Source organism: Bos javanicus, chromosome 11 (genome assembly GCF_032452875.1).
Source record: "Bos javanicus breed banteng chromosome 11, ARS-OSU_banteng_1.0, whole genome shotgun sequence".
Classification (NCBI taxonomy): domain Eukaryota; kingdom Metazoa; phylum Chordata; class Mammalia; order Artiodactyla; family Bovidae; genus Bos; species Bos javanicus.
In genome coordinates this window covers 14,214,179-14,234,937 of record NC_083878.1, presented here as the reverse complement: position 1 = coordinate 14,234,937, position 20,759 = coordinate 14,214,179, and the positions used below count along the sequence as shown (strand labels likewise).

At 44.2% G+C, this 20,759-nt stretch overlaps 1 protein-coding gene across 1 annotated transcript; it reads right to left on the bottom strand.

The window, feature by feature from the left end:
- Positions 1-11,767: 11,767 nt before the first annotated feature.
- Positions 11,768-13,244, bottom strand: LOC133256509 (serine/threonine-protein kinase 38-like). Its single transcript, XM_061431330.1, is given in 2 exon segments — positions 11,768-12,331; positions 12,333-13,244. Coding segments are annotated over 2 exon segments (1,398 nt in total). The 5' UTR covers positions 13,193-13,244; the 3' UTR covers positions 11,768-11,793.
- Between the last annotated feature and the right edge of the window lie 7,515 nt (positions 13,245-20,759).

Here is a 20,759-nt window from a genome sequence, read left to right as displayed (position 1 = left end):
GATGCTTTTGAACTGTGGTGTTGGAGAAGACTCTTAAGAGTCCCTTGGACTGCAAGGAGATCAAACCAGTCCATCCTAAAGGAAATCTAGAATAATCACCACCAGCCCATACAAGCACTATAGGATAATTTAGAACTAATGTGTAATATGCTTTACAACAGATACTATTTATTACAAAGATGTGAAGACACTGTTGCACTCAGGTGAGCAAACTCTAAGCCTAAACCAAACTCAGATTCTGAATCAGTGCATAATCTTTATGGCAGACTCACAAAAGACTAGAGAGTGAAAAGGTGAATCGGATACCTTGCAGAGAGGGAAGGACCATAGCTGCCAGCTCAGGGAGGAAGAAAATCTCTGAAGACTGGTGCGGAAGTCTGCAAAATTTCCATGGAGGGAAGTAAAAAGAAAGAAATGTGCTTAAGGATAAAGGTAAAGCAGTAATTCTGAGGGAGAACAAGGGCCCCTATGAGGTCTATGAGGCAGACTGGCCCCATAGTTGGAAGATACAGAGGAAATTGACTGGAAGGTTGGCTGAGTTGGAAAGACCACATGGCTAACTACACAGAGACTTCTGCATTCTGAGGAGCCAGAGGTAGGAGAATCAGGCCAGTGTCCTCTAAGTCTGGAGATGGCTTTGGTCTGGTGTGAATATGGATGAGAAGGCAAACTGAATCCCACGGCACCACTGTTTTGAGGCTGTGAGTCATGCCCAAGGGCATACTGTCCTAGAATCACAATAGGAAAAAGATAAGAATTAGTATTTCCAGTTTGCAGACTGAGAAACTGAAACCGAGAGAGGTTAAGTGACCTGCTCCTGGTAAAACTGTCCCAAGTGTTCAAGCTGGGCGTGGCTCCCAAACGTGTGTGACTTCAGTCACAGGAGGCCTGAAGGAAAAGATGTGTAGAAATCAAAGGGTTCCGGTGGATGGTGCGAAGGACTTGTTTCCCTAAAAGATGTCTGTCTTCGTTTAATTAGTTAACTCATTCTAGGGAGGAGGCTTCAGTGTAATTCTCCTTTTTATAGAAAGGTCAGCCGGGTGGGTCAGGCAGCTGAGGAATGCATGCTTTTTTGTGAGTTCAGGCTTCCTGATTCATGGGGTGAGATTTAGCTTTCTTATGGCCTCTCTGAGAAGGATGAGCTCATTGGTGGTGACAAGAGCAGTTCTCTGTCCTTCTTTCTTTTTTCCAAATGCTGGGAGAAGTGGGATGTGAGCTCTCAAATGTCACAGAAGCTTACAAATTGCTGACTCCCGAATGCCAGGCATAACTGGGGTTGGCTCAGAACGTGGAGACAGGGCAATACCATCATCTGCTAAGAATTCATTGTTAGGCAGCTTGCCTGGGACACAATGGCAAGCCTGAAACAGGAGGCATAGATGTGGGGTGGGGTGGGGGCAGGCACCCTGGGGTGTGTCTGAAAACACAGCCTTCTGGGGGGTGGGGTAGTGGTGGGGAGAGGAGCAGTGCAGGATTGGTCAACAGGCAGATTGCATGTGGGTTTAGGGCACCAAGAAGCAGGGACACAAAAAACCCTGATGGAATAAAGCAAAACAAAACATACACCCAGACAAAGAAAGGGAGGGGGGAGCACTTGTTTGAAAAGATTTGATATTCATTGCTTTAAAGAAGCACCGAAGCAGTCCTGGGAAAATTCAGAACTTTGTTTAGAATCACAAATGGTGGGCGAACACCATGACCTTTGCAGAGTTTAGGGTGCTATTTAGATTAGGAGCTTTTCTGGGTTGAATGGTGCCAGACTCCCTTGTGGGGAGAAGGGCAGCGAGAGCCTGATGGACATGCCTGAGCCCCTGAGTAGAACCCTGACTCTTTCCCAAAGGATTCTAGAGGGTGAGCAGTTGAGGTGGGATTAGAGGTTATTTTATTTGTGTCTTTATTCTTTGTGTATTCTCTAAATTTTCTCCTGTGTATATGTATATTTGAAAACAATTTTGTTAAAGTAAGATCACACAGTATGTTATTGAGTTCTTCCTGAGCATAATTATGATTTATAGTAAGAATGACCTTCACTACTTTTGGAGTGTTTTTTTTTCTCTGCATTCATACACAAATATATAGAAACACACAGATGACAATCTGATTGTTTTGTGTGGCTTTCAAAAAACTGAAATGACATTGGACTGTACCTTTCTTTCTTCAACTTGGATCTTTCACTCAACAGCATGTCTTGTTGGATATTATGACACATTGATCTTTTTCACTCTTCTAACTGCAGCATGCTAGTTTATCAGTTTAGTTCAGTTCAGTTCAGTTCAGTTGCTCAGTCGTGTCCGACTCTTTGCGACCCCATGAATCGCACCACGCCAGGCCTCCCTGTCCATCACCAGCTCCCGGAGTTCACCCAGACTCACACCCATCGAGTCAGTGATGCCATCCAGCCATCTCATCCTCTGTCGTCCCCTTCTCCTCTTGCCCCCAATCCCTCCCAGCATCAGAGTCTTTTCCAATGAGTCAACTCTTCGCATGAGGTGGCCAAAGTACTGGAGTTTCAGCTTTAGCATCATTCCTTCCAAAGAAATCCCAGGGCTGATCTCCTTCAGAATGGACTGGTTGGATCTCCTTGCAGTCCAAGGGACTCTCAAGAGTCTTCTCCAACACCACACTTCAAAAGCATCAATTTTTCGGCACTCAGCTTTCTTCACAGTCCAACTCTCACATCCATACATGACCACAGGAAAAACCATAGCCTTGACTAGACGGCTTGTTGGCAAAGTAATGTCTCTGCTTTTGAATATGCCATCTAGGTTGGTCATAACTTTCCTTCCAAGGAGTAAGCCTCTTTTAATTTCATGGCTGCAATCACTATCTGCAGTGATTTTGGAGCCCCCAAAAATAAAGTCTGACACTGTTTCCACTGTTTCTCCATTATTTTCCATGAAGGGATGGGACCAGATGCCATGATCTTCATTTTCTGAATGTTGAGTTTTAAGCCAACTTCTTCACTCTCCTCTTTCACTTTCATCAAGAGGCTTTTGAGTTCCTCTTCACTTTCTGCCATAAGGGTGGTGTCATCTGCATATCTGAGGTTATTGATATTTCTCCTGGCAATCTTGATTCCAGCTTGTGTTTCTTCCAGTCCAGCATTTCTCATGATGCACTCTGCATATAAGTTAAATAAGCAGGGTGACAATATACAGCCTTGACGTACTCCTTTTCCTATTTGGAAACAGTCTGTTGTTCCATGTCCAGTTCTAACTGTTGCTTCCTGACCTGCATACAGATTTCTCAAGAGGCAGGTCAGGTGGTCTGGTATTCCCATCTCTTTCAGAATTTCCCACAGTTTGTTGTGATCCACACAGTCAAAGGCTTTGGCATAGTCAATAAAGCAGAAATAGATGTTTTTCTGGAACTCTCTTGCTTTTTCAGTGATCCAGCAGATGTTGGCAATTTGATCTCTGCCTTTTCTAAAACCAGCTTGAACATCAAGAAGTTCACAGTTCACGTATTGCTGAAGCCTGGCTTGGAGAATTTTGAGCATCACTTTACTAGCATGTGAGATGAGTGCAATTGTGTGGTAGTTTGAGCATTCTTTGGCATTGCCTTTCTTTGGGATTGGAGTGAAAACTGACCTTTTCCAGTCCTGTGGCCACTGCTGAGTTTTCCAAATTTGCTGGCATATTGAGTGTAGCACTTTCACAGCATCATCTTTCAGGATTTGAAATAGCTCCACTGGAATTCCATCACCTCCACTAGCTTTGTTCGTAGTGATGCTTTCTAAAGCCCACTTGACTCACATTCCAGGATGTCTGGCTCTAGATGAGTGATCACACCATCGTGATTATCTTGGTTGTGAAGATCTTTTTTGTACAGTTCTTCTGTGTATTCTTGCCACCTCTTCTTGATATCTTCTGCTTCTGTTAGGTCCATATCATTTCTGTCCTTTATCGAGCCCATCTTTGCATGAAATGTTCCCATGGTATCTCTAATTTTCTTGAAGAGATCTCTAGTCTTTCGCATTATGTTGTTTTCCTCTATTTCTTTGCATTGATTGCTGAGGAAGGCTTTCTTATCTCTTCTTGCTATTCTTTGGAACTCTAGTATGGCTTTATTAGATTGATTTAGCTCTTCCCTTTTTCATAGACATTTAGGTTGTTTTTGATTTTGCACTAATGCAAGCAATGCTTTAGTCAACATCTTTGATCCCAGTTAGCTGGACATGTGTACAAAGGTCTTCCTCAAGGCAGATAGAGAGGAACAGTGGGTCCTAAGATTTTAAATTTTAATAGATACTGGCAACTTGCCCTCAATAGGAGCTGTAATAATTGACATGCCCATAGCAGTATGAAAGAATTCCTTTCCCACAACTCTGTTAACACTTGATCATAAGGAAAAATATTGCCAGTCTAATGAATATGATGTCTCATTGGTTTTCTTTGGCATTTCCCTGATCTCAAGGGAGGTTATTTTTATTTATGTATTCATCCTTTCCTGTATTTAAATTTTTCCTCAGGAAACACATGCTACTTTCATAGTATTGAAAGGAGTACTGTTTTTCTTATTCTCCTCTTTTTCCTCCTTGTTGTTGTTAAAATAGCCACAAGCCATATAGATGACTCTGCTCTGATGGCTTAAGTCAAATGCCCATTTCTGGCGCCATCAGTGTTAGGAGGCAGGACAGCCTACTGCTGTGGGGAGGTGAGTGAGTTCCCCTGATTGGCTGGCACTGCAGTCCTGCAGCTGGGGAGGGGCTCAGCCTCAAGTCCTTGTGGCCATGGCTGAGCAGAGGAGGGGTCTGTTTGTGCCGGGACCCTTTCAGTCCTGATATTCTCTGACTCTAAGAGGTACTGAAATTCTGTTCATTGAATCCATGATCTTTTTGTTGAAAACAACAGAGATCTACTCAAGCCAGATCAAGTGATAAACTGGATTTATTTGGGGGTTGGGGAGGAAGTAGGTGGTATCTACCAGAACACAAGGCAGGTAATAGAGCTGGGCTACTGTTTTGTTTCCAGGTGAATTATTTTTTGAGACTGAGATTGTCTTGGCCAATATTTTATTTTATTTATTTATTTTTGGCTGCATCCAGTCTTAGTTGCAGCATGCAGGGTTGGCAGCAGGATTGTCCATTGTGGCACACAGGCTCTCTAGTTGTGGCTCACGGGCTAGTTGCCCTGCTACATGTGGGATCTTAGTTTTCCAACCAGGGCTCAAACCCACATCCCCTCCACTGAAAGGTGGACTCCATCCCTGGACCACCAGGGAAGTCCCCCAATATTTTATTTAACATAGATTCACTGTACGAATTATAATAATTTTACAAGCCAATAGCATACAGGATAATGTTGCTTAATAAGCCAACAAAGAAACATCCTTCAAACCATTGATAGGTTAACTACACTGTTGTTCCTGGCAATGGGAAATGAAAGGGATAAAATCCAAATTTAATTCGAGGTGTACCTTCCTATCATTTGGTTCTCAGGAGAGATGGCTCAGCCTAGGGGTCCCCAGCCCCCTGTTAGAAATCCAGCCTGCACAGCAGGAGGTGAGCAGCAGGCAAGCTACTGAGATTTCATCTGCATTTACAGCCACCCTCTATCACTCCCATTACCTCCCAAGTGCCACCTCCGGTCAGATCAACAGTGGCATAATATGTAATTTGCTTCAATCATCCTGTAACCCCACCCACCCCCCACCCCCACCCCCCTACCCCACCAGGAAGGCCTGGTGTGCTGCAGTCCTTGCGGTCACAAAGACCTGGACACAACTTAGCGACTGAACAACAGTGTCAGGAAGAATACACATTTCCTTTCCCTTCCTCCTACCCTGGGCCCAAAACCCCAATTCTGGAAATCTAAACTAAGTTTATTTTTTTTGCACAAAGATGTTTTGTAAGTCATATATGTCATATATATATGACATATATGTCATATATCAGTCATGATACTGATAACTTGAAATGGGCAAAATGCCTTGTACTCAAAGGATGGCTAAATAAAATATGTACATTCAATAGTCAAAGCTATGGTTTTTCCAGTAGTCAGGTATGGATGTGAAAGTTGGACCATAAAGATGGCTGGGCGCCGAAAAATTGATGCTTTCGAAATGTGGTGCTGGAAAAGACCCTTGAGAGTCTCTTGGACAGCAAGGAGATCCAACCAGTCCATCCTAAAGGAAATCAACCCTGAATATTCATTGGAAGGACTGATGCTGAAGTCGAAGCCCCAATACTTTGGCCACCTGATGTGAAGAGCCGACTCATTGGAAAAGACCCTGATGCTGGGAAAGATTGAGGGCAGGATGAGAAAGGGGTGACAGAATATGAGATGGTTGGATGGCATCATTGACTCAATGGACATGAGTTTGAACAAATTCTGAGAGATAGCGAAAGACAGGGAAGCTTGATGTGCTGCAGTCCATGGGGTTGTCAACAACTAAGCAACCAAACAACAACAAATTCTATGGCATATTGGGTTGAAGTTCATTAAAATTTAGAAAAAAACAAGGAAAATGTACAGTATGATATAATAATAGTAAGTGAAAAATAAACTATATTTGTGCATAAAGTATGATCACAGCTATATATATAAACCAAAATGTCATATGTATATATAGATATGGTAGTCTGCTTGTCATTTGACAATAGGTGCTTCTCTCTCTCCTCTTTTTCTGTATTTTAAAATTAAAAAAACACACATAATTTTATAAAGGGAAAAACCTAAAACTTTATTTGAAAAGAGACAGCTTGGGCCTCTTGAGCCCTGAGCCATGTGATTTATGGTTTTTCTTAGTAATGTCTAAAACCCATCACTGCTAGACTCTGAGTCCTGGGAAGAAGTTAATTACATGATGGCCAGAGTGCTGTAACAGTTCCAAGAACTGGCCTCAAGGAGATGGAAACAAACCAACCCTGAAACTGTGCTCAAAACTAAATGTACTAAATGTATATTTAGTACACTTGTAATGTACTCAAAACAATCAAGATGATGCTCATCAGACCACGACATGACCAACTTCAAGACGACTGTCAGAGCTGACTGTGCTGATTCTGAATGTAGCCCCCTCCCTCTGTCTATAAAAGCTCTTGCCCACTGATTGCCAGTGAGGGAGAGTAGGTCTTTGGACAGGTGTCCCCCCCCTTCACTCCCACCCCGGTTGCTGGCATAGAAAATTAAGCAAACTTTCCTTTTCACCAATCTTGTCTCTTTACTGGCTTTTGAGCAGTGAGCAGCTGGACCCCACTTTCGGTTATACTTTGGCTCAGTCCCTGCACCCACCACTTTGCCAGCATCCAAGGAGCAGGGGCCTCCGGGCTGAGGAACTCGGTCCTCCATATGGACTGAGAGCAGCGGCGTGCCCCTTCCAGTTCTTCACTACAGAGAAGTGTCTTCTCTGACCCACGGTTCTGTGCTTCTGCAGTTGGACTGAGGATTTGCTAAAACTGGAACATTTTCTTCTGAGAGAGTTGAGGACGTGTATGTGTGTGTGTGTGACAGAGACAGAGAGGGAGAAAAAGAGAATAAAATTCTGAGCTTAATAAATCTACTGAGAAGGGAGTCCAACCCACCTAACATCCCCTGCTATCTGTCTGTGCTGCATCCTCATTTGATCATTGAACACCCTGAGCTTTCCAGATTTCATCTCTTTTCTCCTATACCCAATTCTATCCTGCCAGAGGAGGTTGCCCTCATCCAAGTGGTACATTGTATCCCTTACAGTACTCATGTTCTTCAGACTCTGGCCCAACCTGCTTATCACTGAGATTTTCAATCTCCAGGGGCTGCCAAGTGGCTTCTCACATCACCAGAGCTCTTCTACACAGCAAGTGAGCTTCCCCTATTACCTCTTCACTTTGCTCAGAGATTTAGACATCAGCAGAATCAATACATAATGACTGAAACTCGATGATGATAAAAGCCAGGAAGAGGTACAGGGTGTGATGGAAGCACTCTGGGACTTGATGAATCAATGGACTGTTAGGGAAGGCTTCAGTGAAAAAGCAGGAGTGAAGGGGTGAGTATGAGTTAGGCAGCTGATGTGAGGTGGGTGCAGCGCTCAGGACTTCAACTTGAGTTCCAATCTCTTGGACATCTTGCTTTGGAGTGGGGCCCAAGATTCTGCATTTCTAAAGGGCTTCTGCATGTTACCTGAGTTGCTGGTATCAGGACCTCATTTTGAGTAGCGAGGTTCTGTGCCAGTGATTCTCAACCTTGGCTGCATGCTGAAATTATCTGGGAGATTTGAAAAATACTGATGCCTGGTGCTACCTCCAGAGATTTGGATTTGCTTGGTCTTGGATGTGGCCTAGGCATTCAGGTTAAATGAAACAAAACAAAAAATATCCCCTGCTCTGGGGAATTCTGATCTATCGTCAGAGTTGAAAATCCTTGATCTCAGTTCAGTTCAGTCACTCAGTTGTGTCCGACTCTTTGTGACCCCATGAATCGCAGCACGCCAGGCCTCCCTATCCATCCCCAACTCCCGGAGTTCACTCAGACTCACACATAGGCATTATTAAATATAAATTTATATAAATTTGCAATTAATAAATTATATAACTATAATAAGCACAAACACATCACTTACTTATTTTCTTATTTTTTTTTTACTATACCATGTTTTTGAGGGTATTTACTTTTGCTTTTCTGTATGGTGGAAATACTACATAGACATATACTACTGAAAATCTTCCAACTCATTGTGTAGCGACTTAATGTTAGTAACTTGAAAACTGACTAAGGTGTTGGTATTTATTTGGTGTTAATATTTATCTCACAGAAACTAGCAAAGGCTACAGATCAGGGCTTGCTTTATATTATTTTTTAATTTTTTAAAATTAAAAAAAATTTGTTGACTAGGCTAAAGTGGTGGAGGAAATATTAATAATTGAGATGAACTTACATGTGTACCATATCTGTGGGTGTTACATTGTGAATAGAACAAAAATTTAAAAATATTCTTCTAGTATTATAATGAGAAAGTCAGCTATAAATGAAATATCATCCAACACTCAGAACAATACTCATCTGATAATTGCTACCTATCCATACAAGAGGTTGCTAAAACTCAGTGAAAGCCTTCTTGACTTACTGATTAATTGGCTACACAGACTTTACAATAAAGAGTATTTTATTACTATTTGTAAATTGTGTACTACCCATCGTTTCTATCAGTAAAATGTATATGCAAGCAGGCCACCTCGTTCAAACTGGTTATTGAACGTTTCCCAGTACCACACTGAGTTGAAGAAAGATAGGGAAGACAGCCAGGTCTTGAAGGTGTCCTTTGGGATTCCTGGCCACAGTTAACATGAGGCCGCCAGCACCCAGGAAGGCAGAGCTGCAGCCTTCCTTTCGGGCTCTTGCATTTCCTTAGTCTCCTTCTCCCACCTTTTACTTGGAACCTTTTAAGTTCATCTGGTTCCCATGGTATCCATCTGACTGCCTCAAACTCAGAATCTCCCCACCTTTGCCCATTCCTTTGGTTGCTAACTCTCCCTAAGAAGTTCCCTGGGAGAACCCAAAGCGGCAACTTGTTTAGCACCAGAGCTCCCAGTTTGTCTGGGTGGAAGGATTCAGTTCAGTTCAGTTCAGTCACTCAGTCATGTCTGACTCTTTGTGACCCCATGGACTGCAGCATGCCAGGCCTCCCTGTGCATCACCAACTCCCAGAGCTTACTCAAACTCATGTCCATTGAGTCAGTGATGCCATCCAACCATCTCATCCTCTGTCGTCCCCTTCTCCTCCCACCTTCAATCTTTCCCAGCATCCGGGTCTTTTCCAATGAGTCAGCTCTTTGCATCCGGTGGCCAAAGTATTGGAGTTTCAGCTTCAACATCAGTCCTTCCAATGAACACCCAGGACTGATCTCCTTTATTATTTTTTGTTTGTTTGTTTTCACACAGTTTATTCAGAAGTTTAGAAGATAAAATGTGGGCATCCACACCCCCCCACCCAAATCATCCCATGCCACTTTCCAACATACAGACTATCACCCTCCTCATTAAACATGCTTACCACATACTCTTGCAAAACACACGGGGGTCAAGACCCCAACTATTTGGTAATCCAAAGAAACTATATAGTTACACAAAAGACTCTCACTTCCTTTTCACCAGCAAACCATGAATGAAAGAATAAGGGGCAAACACATGATCTTCATCCAGAGTTAATATTTCCCTAAAATTCTTTTTCCTTCCTCTAAGTCATTAAAACCCAAAGCAGCTTCACTTGCTACTATCACTTTGATATTCCTTTTTTTTTTCCTGAATGGCTAAGCTGGGACATACTTTCTTTTCATAGCTGATGTTTACAACCTCAAGACTGGCAGGAAGCAGTATCCCAGTTGTGACTTGGCCACACACTCTGCAATACGCAAAGTTACCACATAGGTGCAAATGATGCTGTAAGAGTCATCAAAATTTTTTAAAGCAATAATGCATTGATATGGAGCCTCCACATTTTTCTGATGCAGCAAAAGTTCTCTAAAGGTGGTGGCAGCTGTGAAAGAAAATGCACTTCATGCTAAAATTCAGAGGGTGTCTCTTCAGAGACCACCCGAGCAGAGAGGCCTGGTTAGCCCAGACCTGCAGGTGACCCTTTAGGGTGGAGAAGACCATCCCCCAGGAAGGCATCTGCAAAGGAAAAATTTGTAATCATGATTCCAAGGCAAAATGGTTACTTAAAGTTGGGAGAGGAGAAACACTTGAGAATACAAATAACCGTCGCACCAGGGACTGAGGAGTAAACTGTGTAAGGATCTGCAGGCAGGCTCTGCACTGTGTCCTGGGCTGGTTCCCTCACCGCTGGCAGGCAGGTCCTTGAGACAGAACAGGAGCAGCACCTTCGCCAAGAGTGTTCCAGGCCGCCTGCTTCCGCCCAGGCTCTCCTTGCTGTGTTCCCAGGAAGGAGCCGAGGTCCTGTTGGCAGCAGTTGCGGGTATTGCTGGTCCAAGGCAATATCCAAAGGGATTTTCTGATACAGTCGTGAAGAGAAGGTGAGGATTTTCCACGTGATCCGAGACTCCTTGGCAATGCCCAGCAGCCTTTGGGTCTTCTAAGAGCAACGATGGGTCAAGCTGGCCTCGTCCATCAGCACTCAGAAGAGCAGCATGAGTATTTTAGATGGGCAGGAGCAAATAAATCAAAATGGACTGAGGGTCTTTATCCCAGGACCATAAATAAAGTGCACCAAAATTAGCCTCAACCTAATTTTGAGATTCTGTTGTGAATGGGAACATAGAATTGGAGCCCCTGGAGTTGAGGAAATAAAAAATAATTCTTTTTTTGAAAAGAATGGAGGCTATGAAAAGCCACTTGCCAGAGGCTGAGGTCTGGGGAGAAACCACCATAACCATCCATTCAGAATGGCGGATCATTTTCTTCAGCCAGAATGCTGGCTGCCGATGCTCTTTTTTGCTTTATTTCCTTTAGTACTACGAACTTTTAGCCATAAAGAAAAAAAAAAAAAAATACTTGGTGGGCTTGACAGGAAGCATGTCACAGAAACACAGAATTGGCTGATAATAAGTTTATGTTACAGTGTTAAAGCTGGATGATGGCTGTTTTTCCCCCTTCGTTTTGATGAACTTAGGAAAATGTGAGGTTTTTTTAAAACACCAGATTGGCTCATGATGCTTCTAAAGAAGCAGGACAGCCTTTCGTGCCCAACATGGTAGAAACAGTTGTCTTTGTTCTACCAGTCATCAGCTGTGTTACGGAAGAGAATCCACTTACTATCACCATGTTCACGTTGGTGGGTTCCGTGAACTTCCTGGAAACTCTTTCCAAAAGAGTTTATGAGAAGAAAACCATGATGTTGTACAAAGAACTCGATTTAGGATCCCATTTCAAGGAAAATGATTTTGCTGCTTTCATGTAGGAAGGGATCGCTCCCCCGTGCAGTCAGGCCCTCAAAGTGCTTGTAGGTGTAATTGATGAAGACCCAGTCTTTGTTCTTGCAGTCTGTCTCAGGGTGATTACTTGTTGCCACTGTTGGCTTAAGAATATCAGATTCTGGAAACTCATGAAAGTTTGAGGTATCATCAATGCTTTTGATTTCAATAGATATTGCAGCAGGTCTCTCTCTGATATGTTCCCAGTCAACACCTTCAAAAAAAGAATTATTTTTTATTTCCTCAACTCCAGGGGCTCCAATTCTATGTTCCCATTCACAGCAGAATCTCAAAACTAGATCCTTGGCTTTCTCAGAAATAGGAACCTCTGGAGGAAAAGTCAAAGTTTCTTTCCAGTTCATCACTTTCTTGTATGTCTCTGGAGGGGTCTCAGAACAGAAAGGTGGGTAGCCAATGAGCATATCATACATGATCACCCCCAGCGACCACCAATCACAGAGCTTGTTGTACCCAGTCTGTGCCTACCCTGGAGAAGGCTAGCTAACGTCTATTTCTTTTCCAGGTTTCTGCTTTCCTTTTGGAATTCATGCTCTGAAAAGTGAAATCACTGGGGAGGCTGTGGTTCAGATTCCTATAAAATTCTGTCCTATGTGCTTTTTTCAGTCCTGTGTAAAGGCCAAAGTCAGAAAGCTTCACATGGCCTTTGCGGTCCAGGAGAAGGTTGTCTTGTTTGACGTCTCTGTGGATGAACCCAAGTTGGTGAATAGAGTCTAAGGCTAACACGGTTTCTGCTACATAAAACTGAGTCTCTTCTTCTCTCAGCCTGTCTTTTTTTATCAACAGGGTCATCATGTCCCCTCCAGGCAGGAACTCCATGATTAGGTAGAGGTTTAGCTTATCCTGAAAACTATAGAACATTTTCACAACCCACAAACTGTCTGCCTGCACTACAATGTCGCACTCCGCACGATTGTGGCCAACCTGCTCTTTTTCAAGCATATGTGCTTTACGAAGTATTTTCATTGCATACACATGCCCGGTATCTTTCTTCTGAACAAGCCACACCTCACCAAAGGCTCCTCTGCCTATTACTTTTAAGGACTCAAAATCTTCCAGTCCAAGTCTTGCTCTCTTCAAAGTAAGAAACTCTGTTTCCTTCCAAGCATGTGCTGATCTCCGGAGTCGTTTCTCTTCAGCCTTGAGGCCTTCTTCTTCCATCACGTTTTCTAACTTCTTTTGTCTCATTTCTTGTTCTTCATGTTGAGCAATAAGGTTGCTGTAAAAATTCTCCAGTGTCACTTTGATCATTGTCACCCTTTCCTTTGTGTGACTACTCATGGACAAGCAAGGTGTTGAGCCTGTCATTGCCATGGCCAGCATCAAGGTCCTTTCCAATGACTCGGCTCTTCACACCAGGTGGCCAAGTTATTGGAGCTTCAGCATCAGTCCTTCCAATGAAATTCAGGGTTCATTTCCTTTAGGATGGACTGGTTGGATCTCCTTGAAGTCCAAGGGACTCTCAAGAGTCTTCTCCAACACCACAGTGCAAAAGCATCAATTCTTCAGTGCTCAGCTTTCTTTAAGTTCAATTCTCACCTCCACACATAACTACTGGAAAAACCATAGCCCTGACTACAGGGACCTTTGTTGGCAAAGTAATGTCTCTGCTTTTTAATATGCTGTCTAGGTTAGTCATAACTTTCCTTCCAAGGAGCAAGTATCTTTTAATATCGTGGCTACAATCACCATCTGCAGTGATTTTGGAGCCCAAAAAAATAAAGTCTGTCACTGTTTCCACTGTTTCCCCATCTATTTGCCATGAAGGGATGGGACCAGATGCCATGATCTTAGTTTTCTGAATGTTGAGCTTTAAGCCAACTTTTTCACTCTCCTCTTTCACTTTCATCAAGAGGCTCTTTAGTTCTTCTTCACTTTCTGCCATAAGGGTGGTGTCATCTGCATATCTGAGGCTATTGATATTTCTCCTGGCAACCTTGATTCCAGCTTGTGCTTCATCCAACCCATTGTGTCTCATGATGTACTCTGCATATAAGTTAAATAAGCAGGGTGACAATATACAGCCTTGAAGTACTCCTTTTCCTATTTGGAACCAGTCTGTTATTCCACGTCCAGTTCTAACTGTTGCTTCCTGACCTGCATATAGGTTTCTCAAGAGGCCAGTCAGGTAGTCTGGTATTCCCATCTCTTTCAGAATTTTCCACAGTTCGTTGTGATCCACACAGTCAAAGACTTTAGCATAGTCAATAAAGCAGAAATGGGTGAAAGGATTAAGCATCTTATTTTCCTGAAGAGAGTTTAACTTCCTTCTTTGTAACAGATTGTGATTACAATAGTAGTAGCTAATATTTACTATGTTTTTATTTCTAATGGTAGCTGATGTTTTTGAGGAGTTACTCTGGGCAAGGTGCTCTGTTAGCAGCTTGACATGTGCTGCCTCTGTGATTTCACCATCTGTGAAATCATTTTACAGATGAGGAAATTAAAGCTCATAGAAATTCAGTAGCTGAGGGTCCTATTGACTAGGACTTGGATTCAAATCCAAGGTCTGTGTGACTTCAAAGACAGTTACTGAAAACTACTATTTTATGCTGAGCATGCTCTCTAGTCTTCTCTATAGTGTAAGAGAAAAATTCATTAGCTTAAATTTTTATAGAGCACTACTTCTCTTCCCCAAGACAGAAGGCAAACTGGGCTGCCTGAATAGGTCTTAGGAGGTTCACTGAAAATGTAATTCAACTATTCTTTGGGAAATAGTCTCTTTTGACCGAGCAGGTTATTTGATGAAACAAAGCTAACCTCCCTGATCTTTTCCTGTCAAATTGATTCCCAGGAGCAAACTAACAGCAATGGGGACTACAGCTTCGCGGTCTCCCTCTGAATCTCTTCCTCTCAGTTCGGCTCTAGCCATGCCTCACCTTGTACTATTTCCAAATATTCTATACTTTAGCCAAGTTACTTTGCGCCCAACTTTGCATGTATGTCCCAGGGCATCATTGTGAAACCAGGAATAGATAGACGATGCCTAAACTCTTAACCTATTATATTAATAATAAAAAATTATTACTTGAAGAAGTGGATGGTGGTGAAGGTGTGTGTGCATGCTCAATTGCTTCAGTCATGTCTGACTCTCTGTGACCCTACAGAGTGTAGCCTGCCAGGCTCCTCTGTCCATGAGATTCTCCAAGCAAGAATATTGGAGTGGGTTGCCATGCCCTCCTCCAGGACATCTTCCTGACCAAAGCATCAAATCTGCTTCTCTTACGGTGGGCTCTCTACCACTAGCACCACCTGGGAAACCCAGGGGCGAAGATAATGGAAGACAATGCCCTACTGAGCCCTCCCTTTCTTCCTTCCTTCCACCCATCCATCTTGTCTTCCTGCTTTCATAGCAGGAAATCTGGGATAGGTGGTCTTGGTGATTAATGAGTGGGAGTGGGCTTGTCAAGGGATAATTTAGTGAGTTTGACTTTAGGACTCAAGGAAGGGTCCATGAAACCAAGGTGGGATCAGTAGAATGGGACTGGCAGGCCAGGCTTGGGGAATGGTGCACACTGGGGCAAGGGAGAAAACTCGGGATGGGCATTTGGGCCTAGCATCTTGACAGCAGAGGCTTGGGGTGATAAACAACCCCATGACTGAGGATCTTAAGACAACAGTTTATTATTTCTGATGATTTGTGAGTTGCCAGGCAGTTTTTCTTTGATCTCACTTGGGATCACTCGTGCAGTAAACAGTCAGAGGGCATCTTACAGCAGCTGGAAGGGCCACGTCGGTCTCATTCACAGTGACAGTGGGTGCTGGCTGTCAGCTGGGGTGCCTCCGTTCTCCGTATAGGAGTTTACTCCTCCTCTCATCCAGGAGTAAACTCTACCAACTGGAGGACATCATCTCATGAGAGCAAAGTAGGAAGCTGCCAGGTCATTTAAGGCCTAGGCTCTGAAACTTACACAGCATCACTTCTTCCACATTCTGTTGACCAAACTTTGTTGCAAGGACTGCCCAAGTTCACGTGGATGGAGACATAGAGTCCATCTCTTAATAGGAGGAGAGGTAACATCCTGTTGCAAAGAGGGCTTGGGCCTTTACTGAAAAGACTGACCACAAAGATCAAAGCAAGTATGTGGGAGCCCTGGGGTCAGAAGCAGAGTGTCTGCACTGGTGATATCATCTCTGTTTAATTCCCACTGACACGAACCTGATAGTGGTCTCAGACTGCCTGCTTGAAATCCAGATTCCCTGTTTGCGCTTTGTGCCTGGTGAGAAGGTGAGATGGAGTAGACCAGATAAAGGACAGGTTTTCCCCAAGCGGGTGGAGCTTCCTGCCTGCCTGTCCCCAGGGTGGCAGGCTGAGCCTCACTGCACCGCAGCCTCAGGCCCTTCCCACACAGAGCTGCTCTCTGGCCACGCTTACAACCCAGGAGCAGTGGGAGCTTCACAAACAAGATAAACCCCCTTAGCAATAGGCAGCTGTTGTCCTGGAAGAAAAAAGGGGAGGCCCTCCTGTGCCCCTGTGCCCACTGGAAAGCCTGCCATTGTTTGGGGGAGTCTGAGCTTTACACGCTTCAGGGGAATTTGAGTCTGGTGTAGTCAGAGGAAGGGAGCATAGGATTGGGGACATGGTGACCACAGGCCAGCCTGGAATTTCACAAAGTGCCCTTGGCCTGCCTTCACATCACATGACGGGCTAGCCGGGCAAAGCTTTCTCCAACCTGGACTGTACCTTTGGCAACTGAGCAGTGACAGGGACAAGGGAAGAGTCTCGACCAGCTGCTGCCGATATGGGTCTGTAAACTCCTGCTGTCATTAAGGCAAAGAGAGATGGAGCCCTCCTGCCCCTCGCCACTCCAAGCTTACTCCTCCCAGGCCAGCAGCACTCACAATGAGCCCATAGCCACTTCTCCGGTTTGCTCTGCAGAGGACATTTAATCTATTTTAGGCTAGAGGTGATAGAGCCCAGGACCCTGGCGCTTCCCCAGCGAACATGACCCAGCTCTGTCAGTTCTGGCTCCAGAGAAGTTTTAAGCAAATGTTACTCTCCTGGTCCCAACTTCTGTTTCCTCGGGGGACTGCCAGATCCCACCCTGTAGCCCCTTCAGCACCAGAGCCAATCCTAGGTGGCTCTCCTCCAGGGGACTAGAAGGATTACTCCTTTCAGGCTGGGCCAAACGGCATTTCCTGTTTCAAAGAAGAGAGGCTTATTGTGGAGAGGTCATAGCAGTTTTGGCACCTGCCAGGGGAAGAGGTACATATAAAGTAAGTCACGGAATGCAACTTGACTTTCTCTTGAAATGCAAACGAGGCTTAAAAAATCCTAGGGATGTGCTTCTGGGCACAGTTAGCATCTTGAGATGGGCTGAACCAGAAGATGCTGGGGGTGAAAAGGGTGTGGGTTTGGTATGAATGGGTCCACATATGCGCAGGGGCGCAGGTATCCATGAAGAGTGAATGCATACGAAGAAAGGTTTTCAGAATCTTTGACGGTCACTGAATGCCAAATTCAGACTTAAATTGAAGAAAGCAGGGCAAACCACTAGACCATTCAGGTATGACCTAAATCAAATCCCTTATGATTATACAGAGGAAGTGAGAAATAGATTTAAGGGACTAGATCTGATAGACAGAGTGCCTGATGAACTACGGACGGAGGTTTATGACATTGTACAGGAGACAGGGATCAAGACCATCCCCATGGAAAAGAAATGCAAAAAGACAAAATGGCTGTCTGGGGAGGCCTTACAAATAGCTGTGAAAAGAAGAGAGGTGAAAAGCAAAGAAGAAAAGGAAAGATATAAGCATCTGAACGCAAAGTTCCAAAGAATAGCAAGGAGAGATAAGAAAGCCTTCCTCAGCAATCAATGCAAAGAAATAGAGGAAAACAACAGAATGGGAAAGACTAGAGATCTCTTCAAGAAAATTAGAGATACCAAGGGAACATTTCATGCAAAGATGGGCTCAATAAAGGACAGAAATTGTTTGGACCTAACAGAAACAGAAGATATTAAGAAGAGGTGGCAAGAATACACAGAAGAACTGTACAAAAAAGATCTTCACAATGAAGATAATCACGATGGTGTGATCACTGACCTAGAGCCAGACATCCTGGAATGTGAAGTCAAGTGGGCCTTAGAAAGCATCACTACGAACAAAGCTAGTGGAGGTGATGGAATTCCAGTGGAGTTCTTTCAAATCCTGGAGGATGATACTGTGAAAGTGCTACACGCAATATGCCAGCAAATTTGGAAAACTCAGCAGTGGCCACAGGACTGGAAAAGGTCAGTTTTCATTCCAATCCCAAAGAAAGGGAATGCCAAGGAATGCTCAAACTACCGCACAATTGCACTCATCTCACATGCTAGTAAAGTGATGCTCAAAATTCTCCAAGCCAAGCTTCAGCAATATGTGAACCATGAACTTCCAGATGTTCAAGCTGGTTTTAGAAAAGGCAGAGGAACCAGAGATCAAATTGCCAACATCCTCTGGATCATGGAAAAAGCAAGAGAGTTCCAGAAAAACATCTATTTCTGCTTTATTGACTATGCCAAAGCCTTTGACTGTGTGGATCACAACAAACTGTGGAAAATTCTGAAAGAGATGGGAATACCAGACCACCTGACCTGCCTCTTGAGAAATCTGTATGCAGGTCAGGAAGCAACAGTTAGAACTGGGCATGGAACAACAGACTGGTTCCAAATAGGCAAATGAGTATGTCAAGGCTGTATATTGTCACCCTACTTATTTAACTTATACGCAGAGTGCATCATGAGAAATGCTGGACGGGAAGAAGCACAAGCTGGAATCAAGATTGCCAGGAGAAATATCAATAACCTCAGATATGCAGATGACACCACCCAATGGCAGAAAGTGAAGAGGAACTAAGAAGCCTCTTGATGAAAGTGAAAGAGGAGAGTGAAAAAGTTGGCTTAAAGCTCAACATTCAGAAAATGAAGATCATGGCATCTGGTCCCATCCCTTCATGGCAAATAGATGGGGAAACAGTGGAAACAATGTCAAACTTTATTTTTTGGGCTCCAAAATCACTGCAGATGGTGACTGCAGCCATGAGATTAAAAGACGCTTACTCCTTGGAAGGAAAGTTATGACCAACCTGCTGCTGCTGCTAAGTCGCTTCAGTTGTGTCCGACTCTGTGTGACCCCATAGATGGCAGCCCCATGGCTCCCCCGTCCCTGGGATTCTCCAGGCAAGAACACTGGAGTGGGTTGCCATTTCCTTCTCCAATGCATGAAAGTGAAAAGTGAAAGTGAAGTCGCTCAGTCGTGTCCGACTCTCCGTCCATGGGACTTTCCAGGCAAGAGTACTGGAGTGGGGTGCCATTGCTTTCTCCAATGACCAACCTAGATAGCATATTAAAAAGCAGAGATATTACTTTGCCAACAGAGGTCTGTCTAGTCAAGGCTATGGTTTTTCCATTGGTCATGTATGGATGTAAGAGTTGGACTGTGAAGAAAGCTGAGTGCCGAAGAATTGATGCTTTGAAGTGTGGTGTTGAAGAAGACTCTTGAGAGTCCCTTGGACTGCAAGGAGATCCAACCAGTCCATCCTAAAGGAGATCAGTCCTAGATGTTCATTGGAAGTACTCATGCTGAGGCTGAACCTCCAATACTTTGGCCATCTCATGCAAAGAGTTGACTCATTGGAAAAGACCCTGATGCTGGGAGGGATTGGGGGCAGGAGAAGGGGATGACAGAGGATGAGATGGCTGGATGGCATCACCCACTCGATGCACATGAGTTTGAGTAAACTCTGGGAGTTGGTGATGGACATGGAGGCCTGGCGTACTGCAATTCATGGGGTCGCAAAGAGTCGGACACGACTGAGTGACTGAACTGAACTGAATTGAACTGACTGCCCTTTCCTTTGATCCTAGACTTTTCATCTCCTAAACCTGCCAGTAGAAACTCACTGGGCTGCCCCGACTTTATTGGAGCAGAATGATCAACACTCAGTTTGCTAAGTTCTTGCTCCCAGGCTTTGGCTGGCACAACCCAGGATCCAGGTGTTAGCCCCTGCCTGAGAAGACTGGTCCTCTTCGTTCAAGGCTCATGTTGGTTCCTTCTAGGGTATCTGGTCATGCACTTTCCCTCTTTCAACACTACTCATTTAAATCTGTCCCTTTAACAGAGGCAGTTGCAGTGCCCAGAGCCTAGATTTCCCCTTACTGGGGGATGAAGGGTGACTGGGTGAAAGAGAGAGGCTGACAGTGCCAGTGAGGGCTGGAAAGTGAGATGACTAATGGATCATCAGGGTCTGCTCAGGGTCAGAACATCTTGGCATCTAGAAGGGTCTTTGAGGGAGAGGGTGGGAAATGGAGTAGGAGTAGGAGATGGAGAAGAAAACCCAGGACTGTCTGCCACAAATCTGTCCGACAGGAGAAGGAGGATGTCCATGGGGGAGGAAGGTAGTGTGTGGTGGGTGGCAGTTGGGAATGACTGAGATGCAGAATGGTGCCAAGCCCGCAGCTGGGATGGAGCCCCTGAATTTTGGGGGCTGTGACCTGATGATCTGGCTCCTGCCTTTCTTTCCAGCCACACATCTGGTTATTTGGCCATTTGCCTCTTATACTTCAGCCATACAGAGCTGCAGGGTCCACAAGTTTGGTCTTTTTCTTCCAAGCAAGTGCTCAAGATATATCCTGTCTTAGAAAGTTCTTGTCTTTTTCTGGGAGTGGAAGAACCATTTGTGTTGATTCAGCTTAGGTGTCTGCAACTCCCAAAAGACTTTTGCCAGGTAAAGTCATGAGTGTCTTCCTCTGCAATCCCCAGCCTCCTTCAGTACCTCTCAGTTATGGCAATTATCATTTTGTTGTGTAATTCTGTGCCTGTGCAGATTTCTCACTGGACTATAAGCTCCCCGAGTCAGATGAAATCATCTGATTACCTGTTTGAGTATTAAACTTCATCTTTTATG